The 22,670-nt window shown below is 37.1% G+C and overlaps 1 protein-coding gene across 2 annotated transcripts in view; it reads left to right on the top strand.

Annotated features, from left to right (window-relative positions):
* The window catches only part of LOC102446421 (sodium channel protein type 3 subunit alpha), a 138,354-nt gene that overhangs the window by 57,727 nt on the left and 57,957 nt on the right, over positions 1–22,670 (top strand). For both annotated transcript variants that reach the window (XM_006137327.4, XM_075933519.1), the window contains 4 exons: positions 1,898–2,136; positions 6,149–6,322; positions 9,945–10,301; positions 15,284–15,766. In XM_006137327.4, coding sequence (XP_006137389.2) covers positions 1,898–2,136; positions 6,149–6,322; positions 9,945–10,301; positions 15,284–15,766 — 1,253 coding nt within the window. The remainder of the gene's footprint in view (positions 1–1,897; positions 2,137–6,148; positions 6,323–9,944; positions 10,302–15,283; positions 15,767–22,670) is intronic.

Here is a 22,670-nt window from a genome sequence, read left to right as displayed (position 1 = left end):
CTCCCTGCCCTATCAATTATAGGTGTCCCCAACTACCACCACTACCCCATTAGTTAGTTTAATGCAGGGGTTCTCAAAGTTGGGTTGCGAGTCCACCTGAGTAAACTGCAGGTGGGTCTTGGGATGCTTTGTTTATCTGAGCATCCATAGGCATGGAGCCTCACAGCTCCCATTGGCTGAGGTTTGCCATTTCCATACAAGGGGAGCTGTGAGAAGGGGCAGCCTAGCCCACACCGCTTCCTGCAGCTCCCTGGGGCTGGATATGGCAAACTGCAACCAATGGGAGCTGTGAGGCTCCGTGCCTATGGACACTCAGATAAATAAAGTGTCTAGCAGCCCACCAGTTGCTTGCCCAAGCAGGCCTGGGACTCAGCTTTGAAAACCCCTGCTTTTTTGAACACCTTTTTTTAAGTCCTTTTCCAAACCATTTATTCAATCACTATATACCTTTCATATGGAGGTATACTTGCACTGTTATCAGCCATGAAGAGGTGCCAGCAATTACCTTGGTTGCCTCCTTCCCATGCCCAACTGGGTTCCCAGACATATGCTAAAGCCATCTTTTATTTCTGTTAAAAACATGACAGCACTTAAGTTGGACAAGTGAACCTCATCCTCCCAAAACAACTCAGCTTCTCCTTATATTATGCCGGAATGTGAAATGACTACCCCTCCTGTGGTCCCAAGTAATTTGGCCACTTCCCTATTCACACACTTCTTTTCCTTATACACCCTGGTGGCTCACAGCTCCCCACAAGACCCTTGAAAGTAGGAATAAGGGATCCTCCGGAAAAGGGCTTATTTTCCGGAGAATCGCGTCTAGACTGGCGCTTTTCTCCGGCAAAAACCCCGAGCTGGAAAAAAGCGGCAGCCATGTAAATGCAAATGCCGCGGGGGATATTTAAATCCCCCGCGGATTTGCAATTCCGAAGTGTCTCATTAGCATCCCTTTTCCGGAAAGGGATGCCAATGTAGACACAGCCAGAATGTTTGTGTAGGAGGAGTGAAAAGGAGGGAGCCACTTTTCATGAGGCTAGCTTCTTTTCACTTAAACCAGAGTAACTCCATCTTCATCTCCATCAGCCCCAGCCCCAAACATCCCATCAAGGTCTGTTTTCTCACACTGGATGTTCTTCCTTACAATCAAACAATACTTAGAAGCTACTTGGTTCCTGGAAATCTGAGCTTAATGATGATGTCAAATGTAAGGAAAAATAGGAAACAAATATTCCTGACACAGGCTTTCATAACAGATCTGCTTCTTAATTGACAGATTTATTGTAAGTATATGTGAAGACAACTTGTCCTATTAAAGCTAAGTGGGGAAAGGGTTGTGTTTGTCTCATGCCCAGGGACCCTAGACAATTGGGGGTGGGCAGAAAAATGGGCACCACCTCACTTCAACTTGCTCTGCCTGCACACACGCATGCCAGAAGTGGGGTTGGGGTGTGGAGGCTTGCCAGAAAGTGCTAAGAGGGGGAAATTGCAGGCAGAAGGTATGGGAAAGGGTAGAGAACCTCACAAAACTGCAATCTATAACTGATTTAAGTAAATGAATTTACAGATAAAGTATTCCTTACATTACCGTATGTAAAAGTAATGGTTCAATACTGTTTACGGTAATAGGGAATATGTTTTAGTTGAGCAAATCTACATGTATGAACAACACAGCTAATGTGAAACAACACTATCATTATGCTTATAAGGATATACTCATTTACAAATGTGTGCATTTAGTGTACAAATCACATTTGACTAATTCTTTCGTGTAGTATATATTAGCCACACATAAACCTTTGCATATTTTTTTTATTTATTTTAAACTAAGAACTTCTAGTGGCTCTGTTTGACAGATTGTTGGTTTTATACGTTAATATTATAAATGTTTTTCCCCCAGAACTTGAAGAATCCAGACAAAAATGTCCACCATGCTGGTACAGATTTGCAAACACTTTCTTAATCTGGGATTGCTGGAGCCCATGGTTAAAAGTAAAACATATAGTCAATTTGATTGTAATGGATCCATTTGTTGATCTTGCTATTACTATTTGCATTGTTTTAAACACATTGTTTATGGCCATGGAACACTACCCAATGACAGAACAGTTCAGCAGCGTGCTTACAGTGGGAAACCTGGTAAGTAGGTTGTAATGTAGCATGTGGTAAATAAAAAAGAATTTTCCTAAAAGTTTATATATAGCATTCATCATTGGACTCTCACAGAGTAGACTGGCCTTTTCCATTTGAGGCCAGTTTTGTACCTGATTTCTATAGGTGCATTATCAGGCCCATAATCTTGAGTTGTGATTAAATCATTGAATATTGTTTGACAGTATAATATTCCATTTAGGTACATTGCTTGACAGATTCCTGAAGTCTATCTTAGACTTCATCTTTTTTAGCTGCTAAATGATGATTTAATTCTCTCCCGTTGGTGCTGACACTCTTTGCATAGAAAATATTTTTAATCTCAGAAATCTAATAAAATATTCTATCAGAATAGCTCTTTGAATTGTCTTTGATGATTTCTATATGAAAATGCCAACTCTGGAAATAGCATTCCTCTTGCTACTAACATGCTATTGCCTCTTTATATAACTGGAAAAACACTCACCAAACTTGAAAGTTATAGTTTATCGTGGATCATAGAATCATAGAAGATTAGGGTAGGAAGGACTATTAGGTTAAGGACTACTTAGAAAATCTGCAGGAGTTCACTGTTAGTGACTAGTTAGTTTATACAGGACAAACTTAACTATTTGTTGTTTTTTTAGAAAATCTGGACATTCACATTTTAATGGGTCTGGATGCAGTGCAACTAAGGGTGCTGAGGAAGTTGGCTGATGCTACTGCAGAACCATTGGCTATGTTAAAGCTGGAATTTAAAACTTGGGATTTCAGAACAAAAAATTAATATTTTTTAAATTTCTTGTGAACTGGAATTTCTGAAAGACTTCACTTTCAGAAAATGTCACTTTGGAATTTTGAAATGTTATTTAGAATTTCATTTTATTCTCTCTTCTCTGATTTTTATATTATGTTTACATTATTTCATAACATTGTGTACTGAAAGGTCATAGATGATATAATCCTTGAAATATATATATATTTTAATTTTCAAAATCATCAAGGGAAGATTCTGCTTAGTACTGATTAAAACATTTTATCTTTTCTACATCAGAAGGTCATTCCAAACAGTACTAAGTAGCAGCTCCCTTTAATGATTATTAAAATAAAATAAAAATAAAACAATAGAATAGAATATTTCAATACTAATTTTGCCTTGTTAGCAACATTGCTGCTCGATTATAAAATAACAAAAATAAAATAAAAGTGAAACACGTGTTCAAATTTTTAAATAAAATTTTGAAATTAGGAAGTACATTTTCATGTGTCAAAATGGAAATTTCTGTGCAGATGTTCATAAAAGTAAACACATTTTCCAAAATGTTCTGATTTAGATAAAAATGGCATTTTCTATCAAAAAAAACCTACCCATTTTAGTCATCATTTTTGTAATCCAGATAAAATGTGGTATGATATTGTAGTATTGGTATTAGTACTGTATTGAACAAATCCCACTATAAAGAATGGCTAAGTACATTTGACAGTTGTGTATGCATAGGACTATACACACTTGCCTTTCTGAATAGTAAGACCTTCCAGCTTTGTTGTTTGACTGTACAGACACATACTTACTCTCTCTCTCTCTTTCTCTCTCTCGCTCTACTTGCCATTCTCAGGTTTAATTGCAAGAGAAAAGGATTAAATCCTTTCAAGTGCACAAGACTGCAGAAAGTATATGTAGGAGAGAGATAGCATGACACACACAGACACGTCATATGCATTCCTGAGAACCAAAATCAATCAAGTACCCTGATTATCATTGCTGGGTGTTGAGAAGTCTAGCTTGGATTCATACCAAATACTGATTTAGGAGTGCTGACATATAGCTATGTAGGCGGATGATTTAAAGAACAGATACATTTTTCTGTAGCCTTGACTTTTTGGGAATGACTCTTTAAAACAACACATTAATAAAATATAAAAACATAGATAATTAAAATGACAAGCTAAGATTCTCTTGTATGAAATAGGGTTTCCTTCCTCCCAAACTGAAATCATTCATATTTTTCTTATATTCATCGCTCATTCCAGAATATTCTTCCTGAAGAAGTTATAGTTTGTCTCTGAAAAAATTAATTTAGGTCCCTCTCATTCCAGACCTTTGCCAGTCCACGGTCCTTCTTGCCACCTTTTCTCCCCTCCCCCACTTTGAATTCCCAGTTTCCTTTCTTTTCATGTTAACAAGAAGTAGGTTTTGCATTATCCATTCTAATAATTCATTAGCCTTAATTAAGTGCAAGTGCATGCAGAGAATGTCATCTCCACTGATTTCAATCAGTTCCTCATTTGGTGGTTTGCATCCAAAGAATGTTTTATTATTTGTTGATAACATCATATTCTACTGTTAGGAGACTGATTATGATATGGCAAAACAGAAGATTGTGCTCTTACAGTACTGTAATGAGAAGGAAGAATTAGTTATGAAATGTAATTATTCACTTTCTACACAATTAATTAGTCATTTCAGATTAAAAATGAGCAGTAATTATCAGAAAAAAATTAATTTCAGCTGAGATATTCTATTTACATTGCTTTTGATGATGCAGCAAAAGCATGCATTTAGGAAGAAATGCTTTTTAAAATTTGCTTTTCATTTACTACCTTAGTCTCATGACTCCAACTGTAACTGTTCTGCAGAGCTGTGACAGAATTTTCCTCTGATTATACTATGACCTCCCTTAAATCTTGTCTAACTGTATAGTTTTCTTATTTCTGAAAAGTAGTACTTGTAAAAATGTTGATACGTACCAATTAACAGTGATTAAAGTTTCAGTGATGTTGCAGGTTCTGTACTTCCAGTTCTGAAATTCCCAAATTTAGGTGCAGTCACCCACAGCATCACAGTTGCATAGTGGTTTGAAAGTATTGCTGCCATAAAATTAACTGTTGTGGAGCTGAGAGCAAGTGAGATGAACTGCACAATCACAGTGTGGTGGCAGAATTACAATTCCTGTCTCAGTAGATAACTAGTAAAATCCTACACACACTTCTGTGATATTGCAGAATACTAAAACATATCTGACGTTATATAATTTGCTTCAGAATCACCTCCTTTTACTAGGACTCTTCATGCTGCTTATTGAGATACAGTACTGAAGTGATCTAGAAGTGAAGCCCCTGGTTCCCCTAAAATCAATGGGGGTTTTGATGTTTAAGCCTTGGTCCCTTCAATATTTTGAACCACATTTTTCCACATGAATGTGGAACTCGCAGAAGGTGCTAAATTGGCAGTACTAAAGGATGGAGCCCTCTCTTTCTATCCACAGAACAGCTATGGCCCAAGAGAGGAAGCTTCTCTCTTCTTTTCCATCTCCATACTTCCACTCTCACCTGAAGAAACCGCATTTAGAGGGAAGTTAGTTCAGACTCACTCTCTCTTATGAGAGTGCCAGCAAGGATGCAAATTACTGTCAATTCTTGTGTTATTGTTATTTGTTGTATCTTGTAGGATTTGGGCTGAAAGCACTAACTCATAAAATATAAGTTAGTAAATAAATGACACAAGGTAAAGTCTTTCAGTCTCTGATTTTATTTAATGAATATTAGTGTGTGAAAATATTAAAGAACTATGTAGATCTATAACAAGCTGTTACATATAACAATTATAGACTGAGGGTGACTGGTTAGTGGGTCTTGCCCATATGTCCCGGATCTAAGTGCCATATTTGGTTGAGTTGAGAAGGAATTTTCTTCTTGGACAGACTAGCAAAAATCCTAAATCTTACTTTCCCTGAAGCATTGGATACATGTCACTTGCAAGTATAGCCTAGTGTAAATGGCAGGGGGAGCTTCTTTATAATTTGATTTTTTTAAATCATTATTTGAAGACTTCAGTAACTCATCCAGAGGTCATGGGTCTATTCTGCAGCCTACAACATGCAAGGTCAGACTAGTTTAGTGTGATGTTGGCATCTGGTCTTAAAGTCTATAAGTCTACAGTTTGTTTATAAATGGACTTGAGTACATTTTTTTAATCCAACTTCCAGTAGAATTAGACTAATTAATTATTTTTTTCATTTAGGTATTTACTGGGATCTTCACGGCAGAAATGGTTTTAAAGATAATTGCCATGGATCCTTATTATTATTTCCAAGAAGGCTGGAATATTTTTGATGGTATTATTGTCAGCCTTAGTTTAATGGAACTTGGTCTTGCAAATGTTGAAGGATTATCAGTTCTCCGATCATTCAGATTGGTAAATATATTAATAATAACTTTACATGTTTTATGTATAGGTTATAAATTCAGCCATAGTGTGTTTCCATGGCATATTTTAAAAATCTCTGTATTTTCACACAGTGTGATGGACAATAATACTAGTAGAAGAATATAATAATATCAATTATCAAAGTTTATGGGAAAAATATAAAAATGAGATTAAAATACATGAAGTTTTTATATGTCACTTGAACCTTGTGTTAAAAACATATTTATTATTATGATCGTTACAGATTTTAAAAATTAAGCATTCACAATCACTCAGAAAGGCATGCTTAATTTTTGTCTATATTTGCCTTCATTGCCAGTAAATATAATATATTTGTGAGAGCAACCATGCATATTTTTTGCACATGCCTAATTTTTTTAGACAGTCTCAGAGGGGTAGCTTTGCTAATCTATAACTTTAAAAATCACAAGTAGTCCCATGGCACCTTAAAGACTAACACTATATATATTTTTGTTATTCTCTAATGTGCCACAAGACTACTCGTTATTTTTTAGATGGGTTCAGAATGTGTACCTCTTCGATGTTGTCCATTATTCGTAATATGTGGGTACCAATACATATGTCATCTCTATATTTTTGGCCTTTTATACATTTTAGGTTCTCAATAAAATTTATTGAAGCAAGTTTTTAAATCTTTATAACTCTGATTAAATTAACAGAGAGAGATACTATAACATTTTAAATGTTGGTCAATAATTTAATCTATCAGGGGAGAGAGAAAATCATGGTACTTTTCCAGTCTGTGTAGCAACAATGCAACAAATGTTGGAGTAATAAAATATATTTTAGAGATAAGATATCAGAATATAAGATCCAGGCATATAAATTTATAAGGCAGTACTGTAGATGTATCTATTGAGTATACATATATAAGATATATGTTTATAAATGTACATTATCCATCTGTCTTTCCCCAATTAAATACATTTATTAAAAGCTAGTTAAGGTTGTACGAGTATCTAATTACTAATACAACTATAAAAAAATCCACAAAATTATTAAGTCCGGGCTTTCAAACATTTTGCCTTCTCTGTATTTCCTCGCCTCTATTCACAATTAGTAATACATTTGCCCCAGTGGGAAAAGGATGAAGCAAGAAAGGTCAAATGTACCAACAACTACAGTGATCTCCATTAGATGTAACACAATACCATAACAAAGTATTGACTTTGAACCTAAATTAAGAATGTATGTTTCACTGAAATATTTATATGGTACCATTGTAGATGTCTGCTTTTTTTAACATCAGCCTATATCCAAAGTTCATGTTTTTCTAGGCCTAAATACATATAATTATTGGAGCCCACAAAAGACACTATTAAAAAGGCAATTTTATCTGTTATCACATGTAGTAGTATCTGAAAACCTATTTTGCTTTACAATACTAAAAATAGGAACGTACTATCTAGCTTAGGTTTTTCTAAGATACCCATTGCTGTGGCATCTAACAATGCTGAATACCATAATTTTCTTACTGACAGAAAATATTTTGTTTTTTAAATGGGGATCATTTTATTACTGTCAAACCATTGCTTTACAGTTTATCCCCTGTTAATTAAGACTAGATCATTCCTTTAAGATCTTGCCCTATATTGAGAGCAGTGTGAAGCTGTTTCAGGTTGAACACTACATCTGATATGGGGAACTGTAAACTACCGTGCACTGAGGAGAGCTGACAGCCTCGATGAGCCCTATGGGCAAGGCAGGGTGGTCCAGCTCCATGCTACTGTAAGGTGTGGGACCAGTCCAACCAGCCCTCAGAGGGTACGTCTAGACTACAGGGTTTTGTCGACAGAAGTTTTGTCAACAGATACTGTTGACAAAACTTCTGTCGACATAGAGCGTCTAGACTACATTCAGTTCTGTCGACAAAGCAAGCTGCTTTGTCGACAAAACCCTGTAGTCTAGACACAATCCTACATGCAATAACACCTTCTGTCGACAGAACTCTGTCGACAAAAGGCGTTATGCCTCATAAAATGAGGTTTACCAGCGTCGACAAAACTGCTGAGTTCTGTCGACATTATGTTGACAGAACTCAGCGGTAGTGTAGACGCAGGTATAGTTTTGTCGACAAAAGTCCACTTTTGTCGACAAAACTCTGTAGTCTAGACACACCCAGAGTGCAGAGTTCTAGCCCCTGCTAACCTTTAGAGCTGTCTGGAGTGCTCTGGGCAGCATTTTAGCTGCAGTTTAAAGGGCCCAGGGCTCCAGATACTGCAGGAGCAGTGGCCAGGAATCCTGGGTGCTTTTGAATTGCTTGACCCCAGTGCAGTTACCCTTTTGCCTCCCCAGTGGCAAATCTGTGTGCACTTCTATGGAATGTAGCATATTCCACTCTGTGAAGAGGTTCAAATGGTAAAAATCCTCCACATTCCCCCACAGAAGGCCCCACCCACCAAATAAATGCCTTCTGTGTGAGCTCCGAATTGAGATACTGCCCACAGCAGTTTTTGCAGATAATAAAAGTAAAAGGATTATATGTGCTCACTGATTTAACTTCCACTTGGTGGGGCTCAGATACCTTGCCAAGCTCTGCTAGGCTCCATGGGCTTGATTGAGGGAGGGTCACAACAGACTGTACAGATTTTTATATTGTGATCTTTCTTCTATTTTCCCACGTGTTCAAGAGCTATGTATAGTTTATAATGTGATCCTTTAAATTAGAATAATTCAGTTTCAAAACTGACACTTAAGTAAAATAAACATACCTCTCAGAATGATTTTTCAAGTTCATTACAGATTCAGACAGATCATTGTCTAGAAGTTCATCAAAAATAGGCTCTCAAATATATCTAGAGAGAACAGGTTTCAGAGGTGTAAACCCTCTGCTAAACACACCTTTAGGTGGTTGGCAAGGATTATTTAATCCCATGATCAGACAGGAAATGTTACCTAGTGGATAATCTCTCAGATAAGTGGATCCAAGTCTATTTATGGCTCATTAATATCTGGAAGAGCATCAAAAAGGGAAAGGGTGTCAGTGGAGCCCTACAGGTAAATTCAAACTGATTCATATAGTATGAAAGATGAGCTAATACATCACACAGTTGTTTATGTTCTAGGTTCTTCCCATGAGTCATCCAGAAGGAGGATACATTGCTGTAAACTAACCAAATGTAACCCTTATTCAATTTTTTTCATATTAAATATGCAATTTTCCTTTCCTTTCACTGCACCATGTCTTTCTCAATTCCCAGATAATCCATTAGACTTTCCTAAATATTTGAGAAAATTTTAACAGTCTTAAGATTTATCAGTTGAAGTGTTATTCAGACATTTTTTAAAAATCCATTTCTAGTTCTCTTACCAGTATTATTATAAGCCATAGTCTCACACCCTGGCTTTCAGTTCATTTTCAAAGTTATATTTATATTTTCTAAACTTAAATTGGAAACAGGCTATAGAGGCTCTCAATTACAAAACACAGTGTAGCCTGCATCCACAAAAATGTTGGGTAAACTATATCTAAAATTATAAAATGAAATATTTTACAATATAGAAGTATTTATAGATAGAAATGCAAGACACGCATTCAGAGCTCTTTTGTAATTAGTAATAAAAATACTCCTTTGCTCTTGTTTTTCAGCTCCGAGTATTCAAATTGGCAAAATCGTGGCCAACGCTAAATATGCTGATAAAGATTATTGGTAACTCAGTGGGGGCTTTAGGAAATTTGACCTTGGTGCTGGCCATCATTGTCTTCATTTTTGCTGTGGTTGGTATGCAGCTGTTTGGCAAAAGCTACAAGGAATGTGTCTGCAAGATCTCTGATGACTGTGTACTTCCACGCTGGCACATGCATGACTTTTTCCACTCTTTCTTGATTGTATTCCGAGTGTTGTGTGGAGAATGGATAGAGACTATGTGGGACTGTATGGAGGTTGCAGGCCAAACCATGTGCCTTATTGTTTTCATGCTGGTCATGGTCATTGGAAACCTAGTGGTATGTAATTTTTCAGATATTCATTTTCAGGCAAAAAAGTACATGTAATACTTAACAAATAAAGGTTTTCCATGTTTACTTTGTAAAAAAAAGAAAAGCTCTCTGTGATTAGACTGTGACTCAGAATACATGCCCACCCATAGGAGAGAGAGAGAGGAACAGCCCACAGATTGGGTCCAGGCATGCAGGAATAAGCAGATAATGCACATTCACTTAGTCCCATGTATGTAGTGAGTGAACAGCAAATAATTAACTCAGAAGTGCTATCTTAGTCACAATATCACAAAGTTGAAGCTAAACAAATTTAGACTAGCAATAAGGTGTACATTTTTAACAGTGAGGATAATTAACCACTGGAGCATTTTACCCAGGGTCACTGAGTATTCTCTTTTATATGTCATTTTTAAATCAAGACTTGATGTTTTTGTAACAGATGTGCTCTAAGTATTATTTGGGGGAGATTATATGACCTGTGTCAGGGCCAGGAATATTAATTTAAATTTGATTGCTTTGGGGAGGCCACAGATGGGGAATGCAGAACTCCTCTAGTGTTGGTGAAGAAACAAACTCCTCCAGTCCCAGAACTCTGGTGAGGGGTGCAGAATCATAGAACACTGGAACTGGAAGGGACCTCAAGAGGTCATTGAGTCCAGTCCCCTGCCGTTATGGCAGAACCTCCTCCTGCTCCTCGGCTGTAGCGGAGAAAGCAGAAATTCTTCAGCCAGGCTATATCTAGACGGCCGCTTTTTTTCGGTAAAAGGTACACAAATTGCACTTTGCAATTTGCGTAACTTTCAGATAGTTTTGTTGGAAAAGGCTTTTCCGAAATTTGGCCTGTCTACACTGGGAAGAGCCCTTTCAGAAGAGCCCTTATTCCTCATAAAATGAGAAATACAGAGCTTCCAAAAGAACATGTCTTCTCTTCCACAAAAAATGTCGGACAAGCAGATGTGTTCCCTGGATGCAGCAGAGTTGTTCCGGGATACCTCCGGAAAAACTCCGTAGTCTATACATAGCCCCACAGGGCTGGAAAAATATACTCTCTTACCACAACCTCAGGGGAGAGGAGCGCTCTCCTTCTACCTGCCACAACCCAGGAAGTGGAGTTCTCTGCCCCTTACTGGGGTCCAGGGACCCCAGGGGTTTTGCATCCCCCACCAATAATTGGTGGGACATGCACCTGCTTGTCACTCCTTGTGTATGCCCCTGGCTTGTGTTGTACAGGTGGTCAGACTAGATCAGTGGTCCCCAACCTTTTGGGGCTGCTGGGCGCCTGGGGGTGGGGCCGCTCACACACCGTGCGTCTGGGGGCGGGGCTGTGCCTGCACCGTGTGCCCGGGGCCAGCATCGTGCCTGCGTCATGCGCCCGGGTCAAGGGCCACGCATGCGCCACGCGCCCAGAGCAGGGGCCCAGGGCCCAAGGCGCAAGAATGGCTGGCCCTGGTCACTCGGCAAATGCACATAAATGCCACATCGGGCACCATGGCGCCCGCGGCACCGCATTGGGGACCACTGGACTAGATAATCACAATGGTTCCTTCTGACCATAGAATCTATGAATCTGGTCTGGTGCTGTGTATACTGCACTTCTTGCTCAGAATTGTGCATGAAGACATAATCTGGCTCTCTGTGGTTGTCAGTTTTTATCCCTTCTGTCTCCCTCGACTAGAAAATATATACTCTGAAGAATACTAGCATGTCCTTGTAAACTCAAGGCCTTGCATAGATTATATAACATCTTTAATTTACACTAACTGAGATTAAAAGGTAAATTAATAAAAATACACAATTACATTTAATACATCATTTAATTGTACTTAATTGTGTATTATATGTTTGATTCAGATGCCTTACTGTAGATATCTAAATTGGTATTCAAGTTTTTAAAAGTTGGCTATTGTTTTATAATATATCTCCTCAAAAAGTAACAGACTTTCAGAGCAAGATGCATTTGCATCTATCACGTGCTTGAAAAACTTCTTTTTCAAAATTACACCATTTGCCGAGTCCTCTAAAATTGCCTTAAACTATCTTATGACAAACTAGAAGAATAAAAATGGCATAATGATTAGCTGTATTTTCAGAACAGAATCTGCATCAAAGCTGACAGCTAGAGTGCCAAGTTTTTGCCCAATGTAAATTAAATTGGCCAATTTTGAACTTTTGAAAAAAGTGTGTTTCCAACTGTGAAATTTTATTTTCCTTTTTTGTTGATATTATCATCATCTTTTGGACATATATTTTATTGAATATATTGAGGGGTACAGCTACACTGTGTTTTATTTTCTGGAAGATGTATGCAAATAGCGCTCACATTTGCATACCTTTTTCTGTTTATTTTCCTCAGAAGAGGCTTTTCTGCCATTTGGCCCCGTCTACATGGGGCCAGATGTCGGGAAAAAAACCCTCTTTCGAAAGCCCCTGTAAACCTCATTTTATGAGGAAGAAGGGACTTTCAAAACAGGGGCTGTTTCTGATATTTGCCCTGTGTAGACGGGGCCAAATGGCAGAAAGGCCTCTTCCAGGAAAAAAAGGAAGAAGATATGGAAATGCGAGCACTATTTGCATACCTCTTCCGAAAAATAAAACACAGTGCAGCCATACCCATAGAAAGAGATTCTATGGAAATTAACATGGCCTACCCCCATTCATTTCTCTAATGTAGCAATTTCATTTTCAAAATAGCACTTTTTCAAAAGAGTGCCATGATGCAATTATGCAAATGAAGCCCAGGAAATTCAAACCCCAGCTTCATTTGCAATTTCAAAGTGTCTAATTTACATCCCTCTGTTGAAAGAGGTAACCCATTCCAGTGCATCCACCTAATAAAATTGTTTTTCCTAATATCCAACCTAGATCTCCCCCACTGCAAGTTGAGACCATTGCTACTCATTCTGCCATCTGTCACTACTGAGAACAGCCTCTCTCCATCCTCCTTGCAATCTTTCTTCAGGTAGTTAAGGACTGCTACCAAATCCCCTCTCACTCTTCTCTTCTATAGGTTAAACAAGTCCATATCCCTCACCCTCTATGGGTATGTCTACGCTACAACACTATTTTGAAATAACTAGTGTTATTCCAAAATAACTTAGTCGGCATCTACACATCAGGCAGTTATTTTGAAATAGTGCCAAAATACTATCAAGCTGGAGGACTTCTCACTCCAACTCCTGTAACTCTCAGGCTACGTCTACACTGGCCCCTTTTCCGGAAGGGGCATGTTAATTTCAGCTATCGCAATAGGGAAATCCGCGGGGGATTTAAATATCCCCCGCGGCATTTAAATAAAAATGTCCGCCGCTTTTTTCCGGCTTTTAGAAAAGCCGGAAAAGAGCGTCTACACTTCAAAGTAGGAATAAGATCCTCCGGAAAAGGGCGCTTTTTCCGGAGGATCGGGGCCAGTGTAGATGCTCTTTTCTGGCTTTTCTAAAAGCCGGAAAAAAGCGGCGGACATTTTTATTTAAATGCCGCGGGGGATATTTAAATCCCCCGCGGCATTTAAATAAAAATGTCCGCCGCTTTTTTCCGGCTTTTAGAAAAGCCAGAAAAGAGCATCTACACTGGCCCCGATCCTCCGGAAAAAGCGCCCTTTTCCGGAGGATCTTATTCCTACTTTGAAGTGTAGACGCTCTTTTCCGGCTTTTCTAAAAGCCGGAAAAAAGCGGCGGACATTTTTATTTAAATGCCGCGGGGGATATTTAAATCCCCCGCGGATTTCCCTATTGCGATAGCTGAAATTAACATGCCCCTTCCGGAAAAGGGGCCAGTGTAGACGTAGCCTTATTGTATGAGGAGTAAGGGAAGTCAGAGGAAGAGTGATCTATTTCGAAATAAGTGCTGTGTAGAGGCTCCCTATTACAAAATAAGATATGCAATTGACATAGCTCAATTTGCGTAGTTTATTTTCATTTAAGCCCTGCAGTATAGACACACCCTAAATGACACATAATTATCTATTGCTATGAGCATTTAAAAGAAAATAGCCTGAGTTTATGAAATGCTTTGATAAACTAAAATAATAAAAATGTTCTGTCTTTTTGTGTACCATCTTCTAGTCAAAAGGATAAATAATAAATAACATTCTCAGATACTAGACAAATCACTGGCAAACAAATAAAGCCATTATAATTCCAAATTCCTTTAGAAAAACAGAGGAAATCACTATGTGTTAAATGAAAAGATGAGCAAAACTGAAAGATACAATCATTTTATTTTTCATATGCTTAGTGGTATTCTAAGCAATTAATTTTAAAAAGTAAAAGTTTTAAAATACTCCTTATGGGAGTACTGAAGGCTGCAATAAAGAATGTAAACCTTCTTTATAGTTATTAAGTCATCCTATAAAATTTAAATGAAAATTATATTCCTGCTAGAATGTCTTAAGATTGATTAGACAATCAAAAGAGAACGTAATTTGGCCATTAAATTATATAGATTTTTAGAATAATTCATGTAGAATCCTATTTGTCTCGTTGTTAAATTCTACCAGATCTTTCTAAAGAGTTTGGGCAGCATTCTGCCTCAGTGCTCTGTTTGATACAACTGCCCAGAACTTTTAAAAATTATTTTTAAATTAAAAAACATTGTCAAGCACAACAGCAATATACTAGCATGTGAGAATATGGATGCTAAACTGATTAATTTTCCTTATTGGGGTAAAGATGGAAAGCACACAACAAAAAGGGGTAGCTGAGTTAGGCTCTAAGAGGGAAAACTTAAAAAACAACAAATAGTCTAGTAGCACCTTAAAGACTAACAAAACATGTAGATGGTATCATGAGCTTTCGTGGGTATAGCCCACTTCTTCAGATGACAGGTTGAAGAATATTACTATAGTTTGTTATTAGATTATCCAAAATAAATTAGAGAAGTTTATTTTTTAAAACATATAGTATGCATAATTTTCAGTTTGAAAGAGTCCTTTACAAAAACTAATTTCTTATATGCACATATATAATACAGCTATGTTTTCTCATTTTTAGGTATTGAACCTGTTTCTGGCCTTGCTGCTGAGTTCATTTAGTTCAGATAACCTTGCTGCTACAGATGATGATAATGAAATGAACAATCTTCAGATTGCTGTTGCAAGGATTCAGAAGGGAATAGATTATGTGAAAAAAAAATTACAGGAATTTGTCCAAAAAGCCTTTGTTAGAAAGCAAAAAGCATTAGAGGAAATCAAAGCACTTGAAGAGCTAAACAAGAAAGAGAGCTGCATTTCCAACCACACAGTTGTTGAAATAAGCAAAGATCTAAATTATCTTAGAGATGGGAATGGAACAACCAGTGGTGTAGGAACAGGCAGTAGTGTGGAAAAATATGTAATGGATGAAAATGATTATATGTCATTCATAAATAATCCAGGCCTCACTGTGACAGTGCCTATTGCTGTTGGAGAATCAGATTTTGAAAATTTAAACACAGAAGAGTTTAGCAGTGAGTCGGAGATGGAAGAAAGCAAAGAGGTAGGATTTTTTTATAACTGAAAAATAAATAATTACACATTTATTTATTCATTATTTAATTTGATTTTCAGTACTGTTTTACTCTTATGCTATGTATTAAATCTCTTACTCTATTTATAAAAAATACTATATATTCAGAGTAACGTGTATGATAATTTGGCACTGATTTACCTAATGATGCATCAATATCCCTTAGCCTTAGATGCTATATTTTTATTGTAAGACCGGAAAATAGAAAAAGAAATAGTCTACTTATTATCTTACTTATTATGCCAGTTATGTGATTTAGAAATATGGCCATTTTTTTAATGTAAAATTTTAGGACATGATGCAAATTTCATATAACATAATTTCAGTAGTGATTATAACTATAATCAGAGCTTGTGAAATCTGAGTATTGCATAAGGCCCTTTAGTATTACAATTGAAAACTCAGTGGTATCTCCCTGCACATACCTAATCAAATTTTTATATTATATATATTTTTACTTTATATTATATATATTTTACTTTCACGTGTACATATAAACACACACACACACACGAAAGTAAAAAATGTGTGTGTGAGCAGTTCCTAAAGATGAACAGTAATACATCATAGTATAAATAGACCAATGATTGATATGTAGATCAGATGGAAAATATTGTAAATATTCTTAATAAAGAGTTTGAGTTCTGAGAATATGACCAACTTATAGGAAGTATTCCATATCCTTTCTGAAGTGTCATTTAGACTAGAATCAGAAAAAAACCGTGCTTGAATGTAGACTAACCATTACATTGTATATAGATGTAATGGTAGCTTACATGAAAAAAATGAACTATTATTACTGTAACTAAGTGTTGGCTATTATGTAAAAAGAAGACACAAGATTTTAAGAAGACTATAATCCATGATTGTAAACATCCTCAATGTAGAATAGACATGGTTCTTGTATGCTTGTGGGCAGAGTGTTGAAAGTATGAAATATGTGTGATGATTCATCATGACAATAGGTTTTGCTTTTCTTCTACTTAGGAGTTAAACATTTATGATTATGTATAGGAGGATAGTCTGCTATAGTATTTAATGATGTATGTATAAATGATGGCACCTGGAACTGTACTGAACTATGAGAAATAATTATGTGCCACCTTGTCCCCTCAAACTTGTCAGCCTCTTTCTATGGTTTAGGTTCACCACAGCCGGAGATCCAATTGTCCCTTATGGCCAGGGTTCCTTGTAAGCTGCTAGTGCAGCTACTTAGGAGAGATTCAAACTCTGCACAGCTGATTAGCAGAGCACCCACAACTAGGTGTCTCCACTAGTAGTGCACATTTATACATGCCTTGAGGCACGTTAACATTTATTCCACACATGGATGGAGAAAATCTGTGTACGTAGATGGAAAAGATTAGAAGACATGTAGCTTATGGTATACTTAGTATTGAAATGCCTTGGTTGGCAGTTTTGAATATGAACCCAAGTAAGGTTTAAGCACAAGCTGCCATATTAATTTCTTCTTCCTGAAAGACTTCTCATCAGGATGAACTGTAAAAAATCATCTAAAAAACAATCCAAAAAATATCAAATAAAATAAAATGTATTTATAAACTGAAAGAAGAACAGAGCTAAATGGTACCAAATTCACAGTTAGAGCTAAAGCTTCTATACACTCACCTAGGCAGACCTAATTATTTCAGTTTAATGTGAGCTTCAGCATGCTGTGTCAATTAGTTTCATAACCCTTTTTTTCTCTTACACTGGCATGTCAAATTTCTCATCACCAGTTCTGTGACCTTAAGACTTTTGAGAAACTTCTTTCTGTCTCTCCCTAGAACCTCACTCCTCCTTTTCTTCATTCCCATTATACCCTGAAGAGTCTTTTAAGTCAAGGTCTGAGCTACCTGTATTAGCATATTGATGACAGGTTTGATCAATTCCAGCTTCAATGTCACTAACTTGGTCTTTAGCTTAATGGTCATTCTGTGTTCCAATTTCATTCCACTTTGTTAACTTCTTTTCTAACTTCTATCTCAAAGATATATTATTTCTAATGATCCTTTGGACTCACTGATTCTTGTCCATAAATATATAGATACTTCTGTATTCCAGGATAAATTACAATATTTCCATTATCTGCAGATAATCTCTGTATTTACTTCTTTTTATGTTATACACTCAACCAGTTTCTCTCAGTTAATCATGCAGCTCCTATGATTTCAAAGATTACCATATATTTCAGCAACAGCCAATTTCAGATATGATTTATGGAAAGGTATTCCATTAGTCACAATATAAGTGTATGTCTTTATTTATAAATTTCACATAATTTTAAAGAAGGCCAGTTAGCATACCCATTCAAAGATTAAGAATAAGCCATTGTACTTTTTGTGTTCAACAGTGAGCTAATGGACAAGTTTGCCTGAGAGTTCTTTTTTTCCTCATTTAAGATTATTTGTGTGACATTGCCTGAATCTTTTCAAAGTTTCATATGTTTTGAATACTATCAAGTTAAATCTTACATCTAAATTTCCTTCTTTTTAATGGTTGTTTGATAAATACAATGATATGTGCTTTCCTCAAATCTAACAAAATTATTTTTCTGAACTAGGAAGGCTTTTAAGTTCTGTAGGGGACTTGGAGTCAGGGAACGGGATAGAGTAAAGCTACCTAGAAGTTCTGTATGGACTTTGACTTCCCAGTTGACTTCTATAAGTTGGCTACTACATTCATCCTAGCCTCAATTTGCTTCTTCAGGCTCCAGAACTCTATTCCATCTCTCAATCCAAGCTTTTTCTCCTATCAACTGTTCTATATTCCCTGAGGCCTTAATATATCAACATGAACCAGGTTCCTGATTCAAGCTTTAGATAAATCATTAAATCTTCAGGGAGGAAAACCTGGCACAGCAAGCAAGAGTCAATACAGGAATCTAAATACAAGGAGAGAAGTGGGTCAGATTAGCTGGATGGAAGCCGGCTAGTGGAAGCTGCAGAATTCATCATCATAAACATATGAAACACTGAAAACACTCTGTATAGGGGGCTTGTCATGGGGCTGTAGTAATCACTAATATCACGGGAAATTGGAGTCTACCTGCTTGTGCTAGTCTCTGCTTATGCACTATTACTAGCAGTTGTTAGCACTCTGACATTCAAATATATACATTAACAGCTTATAAATGAGTGTTGTGTACTTAAGGAACAGTGCTATGGTAGTTAGCAATTCCATATTTATTTTTATCTCAAGTCCCATTACTTTCCATTCTTCCCTTCTGAATTAGCACTGGCTCTCACTTGTACCTCTTTGTATATATAGAAATACTGTTGCCTATCTTTTGCTGGTAGTATGAGAGAAATAGTTCTGATGCTTGATTAGCAAGTTATGAAAATTCTTCTGCCACTAGCCTAACCATCAGCATATGGATGAAACTCTCTGCCTTCCCTACACAGGACGCTGGAGATTACATGTACCTCTTTTCCCAGTGTTTAAAAATTAGACCTCTGGAAATATACATCTGTTCCACTTTCTCTCTTCAGGGATTCTATGAAAACTTAACTCCTGAGTGAGGCAGGTCTTGTACCTCGGAACCAGGAGTAAGAGGTAACACATCATTTCCTCTCTCCCAAACATCATGCTGGGGTCTTAGAGTACTCTTAGCACCTATTAGGATATCTTTGTCCAGAAAGAGTTGTGGGAAACTATGTCAGCTCAGGTACTACATTTTTTTTCTGGTGTCATAGCCACTGTTTTAAGAATAGCTACTATAAGAGAGAGCACTAGAAACATTTATTTTACTTTCTGTCTCCAATGACAAGTCATGACAGAAGTAGGGGAGGGAAATTAGGAAGATAGTAGGAGCAAGTAATTGAGTTGGAAATTACAGCTGCTGGTAGCTGAGAAAATGGACTTCAATTCCCCCTCCCCCACCCTTTCTTTTCCACTCCCAGATAAATCACAGTGCAACTAGCAATCCACTTTCTTTTTGAAGGCTGTCTCCACAGGAAATGTGCTAGAGACTTACTTTAACAAGAAAGAGAAAGACAAAAGGTATGACTAATTTGCCAGTGAATAAATAACTTCCCAAATACGTCTTTCCCATCTTAAAATGGCTACATGCTCTAGAAATCTCACCAAAATTATTCAGATAAATCTCATTCAAAATTTCTAGGACAATTTGTTTTATTTAAAATGTGGCAAATATATTCGACATACTTTCTAAGTTACCTATTATTTCTGAGTCCCATATTTCAAAAGTAAGGTATCCAAATAATTTCAAATTTGGTTAAATTTTTCCTGGCCTACATCTGCCATATATTAAATGGAAATGATATTTTTAGGATGTTAGGGGAAGAGTTATTCAAATGGAAACTAAATTATAATCTTAACTTTGGAGAGACAACTATCTCTTCATTATTGATGGAATATCAAAGGATTCAGGGCTACAGTACAGGTAGTCTAAATGTTCAGAGCAATCAGCAAGGGACTTTGGAAAAATGAAGTTGACTATTCAGGATTGTTCCTCTATTTTACAACAGTTTCACTTTTATCATGATACTGCATTCATTGACCTCACAGATACATGTCCTATTCGACTTCAAAACTGCATCCAAGTTCCACCAAGTTATACCACACCTTTTCTTAGAAATCTGTTAACTCTTTATCAGCTGGTATCCTCAAAAGAGGCCTTTTATGAGATTAACTCTTCCTACCTTAAATTAAACACTGGATAAGAGAAGATAATACTAGCTTGGCTAGTACATGACTGTACCCATAGGTTCTTCACGTCTTCCTAAGAAAAGTCTCAACAGCTGACATATTGAAGCGATGTTTGTACTCTTAAAATGAATAAGATCCTTTTTTACTTAGAAACATTTAGACAGCTATATGTTTCTCATTTACATGTACTTGGAAATAATAGCAGTTCTTTTGTCACTATCCATCTGTATCTAAGCCACACTCTTTGGTAGCATCTTCTAAGTGCACATAGCACACCTTTCCCTTATAGACCCTAAAATACCACAATATATATGATGCTGAAATATTAGGAATATGTCAGTTGAAAATGTGATTCACATAAAAATGTCTATGCAATTTTACATGCACAGAGGGCAGCTGCATGCACCCTTTTTTGGCTGTCAGCCTCAGGCCTTCATTTTAAAAATATTGCCCAGTTTGAAGTTGTTTCATTTACAATAATGAAAGCAGCTCTAATATTTATGGCACCTTCAGACATCGCAAATCACTTTGCAATAACACTAGGGAAATGCCTCATCTCTTCCCAGTCCCTTTGTGAACACACAAGTCCCTGAACATAGTGAAACTATCGTAGTGCTATTTTGTGGAGTATGGGCTGGATGCATAGAGCCATTGTTGGGAGCACAATTCCACCTTCCCAGGGCAAAGGTGATTTTTGGGGTAAGTGAATCTGTTATTACATGGATCCACCAGACAAACCATTTTTCTCCCAAACATGCCACAAAATGCAGTGTCCAAGAAGATTACAATAGCCTTGAACACGTAGTAGAAGTTGCTTAGTGGTTCTGATGCTATGCTGGACTATGGTATGCCTTTTCATACAGCTCATGAGCAACACCTTGTACTAACACCAAGACTATGTATTTGGGCTTGATGTGGAAATAGGATTTAGCTCAAGGAAATTAAAAGGGAATCCATGAGCATAGATAATAATTGAGCTGAACTGTGTGAAAATGAATAAGCTTTTAGTTTAAAGTGGAAGAAGGCAGGATTTTTTTTAATTGACCAGGCTCAAGGTTCCATAAAGTAGGTACACAACAGCAAACATATAAAAAAATATAAGTAATCCATTTCAGCACTGAAAATGCATAGAAAGCCAAATCAGGTTGCATTTGCTGATGACCAAGTAAATTAGACTTATCTAATTTAAAAAATTTAAAAATAAAAAATAGCCTAGTAGCACCTAAAAGACTAACAAAACATGTAGAAGGTATCATGAACTTTCGTTGAAGAAGTGGGTTGTGCCCACAAAAGCTCATGATACCATCTACATGTTTTGTTAGTCTTTAAGATGCTACTAGACTATTTGTTGTTTTTTTAATTTTTCCTGTTACAGAGTAACTCAGCTATCCCTCTGAAGTTAATTTAAAAATGTAACTGGTGTCTTTTAAAACAGATTCAATTTAGCATCTTGACATTAATCCTAATGCAAAACATGGCTGCTAATCACTACAATGTATGGAGAAGGTTAACCTTCATGCACTTCAGAATCTTAGCTATTGTAATTGGCACCAGTTAACAAATATTAAGTGGATTAAAATGCCAGCAAGAAGACTATTACAGTAAGCAGCCTGGGAGATCTAAGCCAGAGGTTAATATTAGTTCATCAGAGATGAAGAGCTGAGCTCTAGATGTTTTTTCAGTTAGTGGAAAGCTGACTTCGCAACTGCAGATTCATGACTCTCTGAAGAAAAGGGCTGAATCAATCAGAATTCTAAGATTCCTGACCACAGATGATGCCTATTTTGAAGATTCTGCTTATTAGCAACTCCCAAATTGCCAGCAAAAGTTGCCACTATCCAACAGTTGCCAGTAAGTGGAAGTAAAGTTTGTGAGGGTACAGCCAGGGAAGGAGGTGCTTAGACATTCTTTCCCTGGCTTCAACCCTGTAAAACATCCTGTGTACAGGGCAGCAGCAGGAAGGGACACAGCAGCTCAAGGAACTTACTATATTATGTAAAATATTGTGTGCTCTCTGGGGACTGGGGCTCAGCATGTCCCAATGCTTCCTTCCTTGGGTGCAGTACCTCAGCAGGGCACAACCTGGAAGAATGCAGAGAGAGACAGTGCAACTCCAGCATGTAGAATCTGATACCCTCCTTCACTGCTACTGTCCCTCCCACAGCCAGGTGGAGGGGAGAGGGTGCACAAAGAGGGCGGTTGC

Source organism: Pelodiscus sinensis, chromosome 7 (assembly GCF_049634645.1).
Source record: "Pelodiscus sinensis isolate JC-2024 chromosome 7, ASM4963464v1, whole genome shotgun sequence".
In the NCBI taxonomy this organism is placed as follows: Eukaryota; Metazoa; Chordata; order Testudines; family Trionychidae; genus Pelodiscus; species Pelodiscus sinensis.
This window is presented reverse-complemented; position numbering and strand designations above follow the sequence as displayed.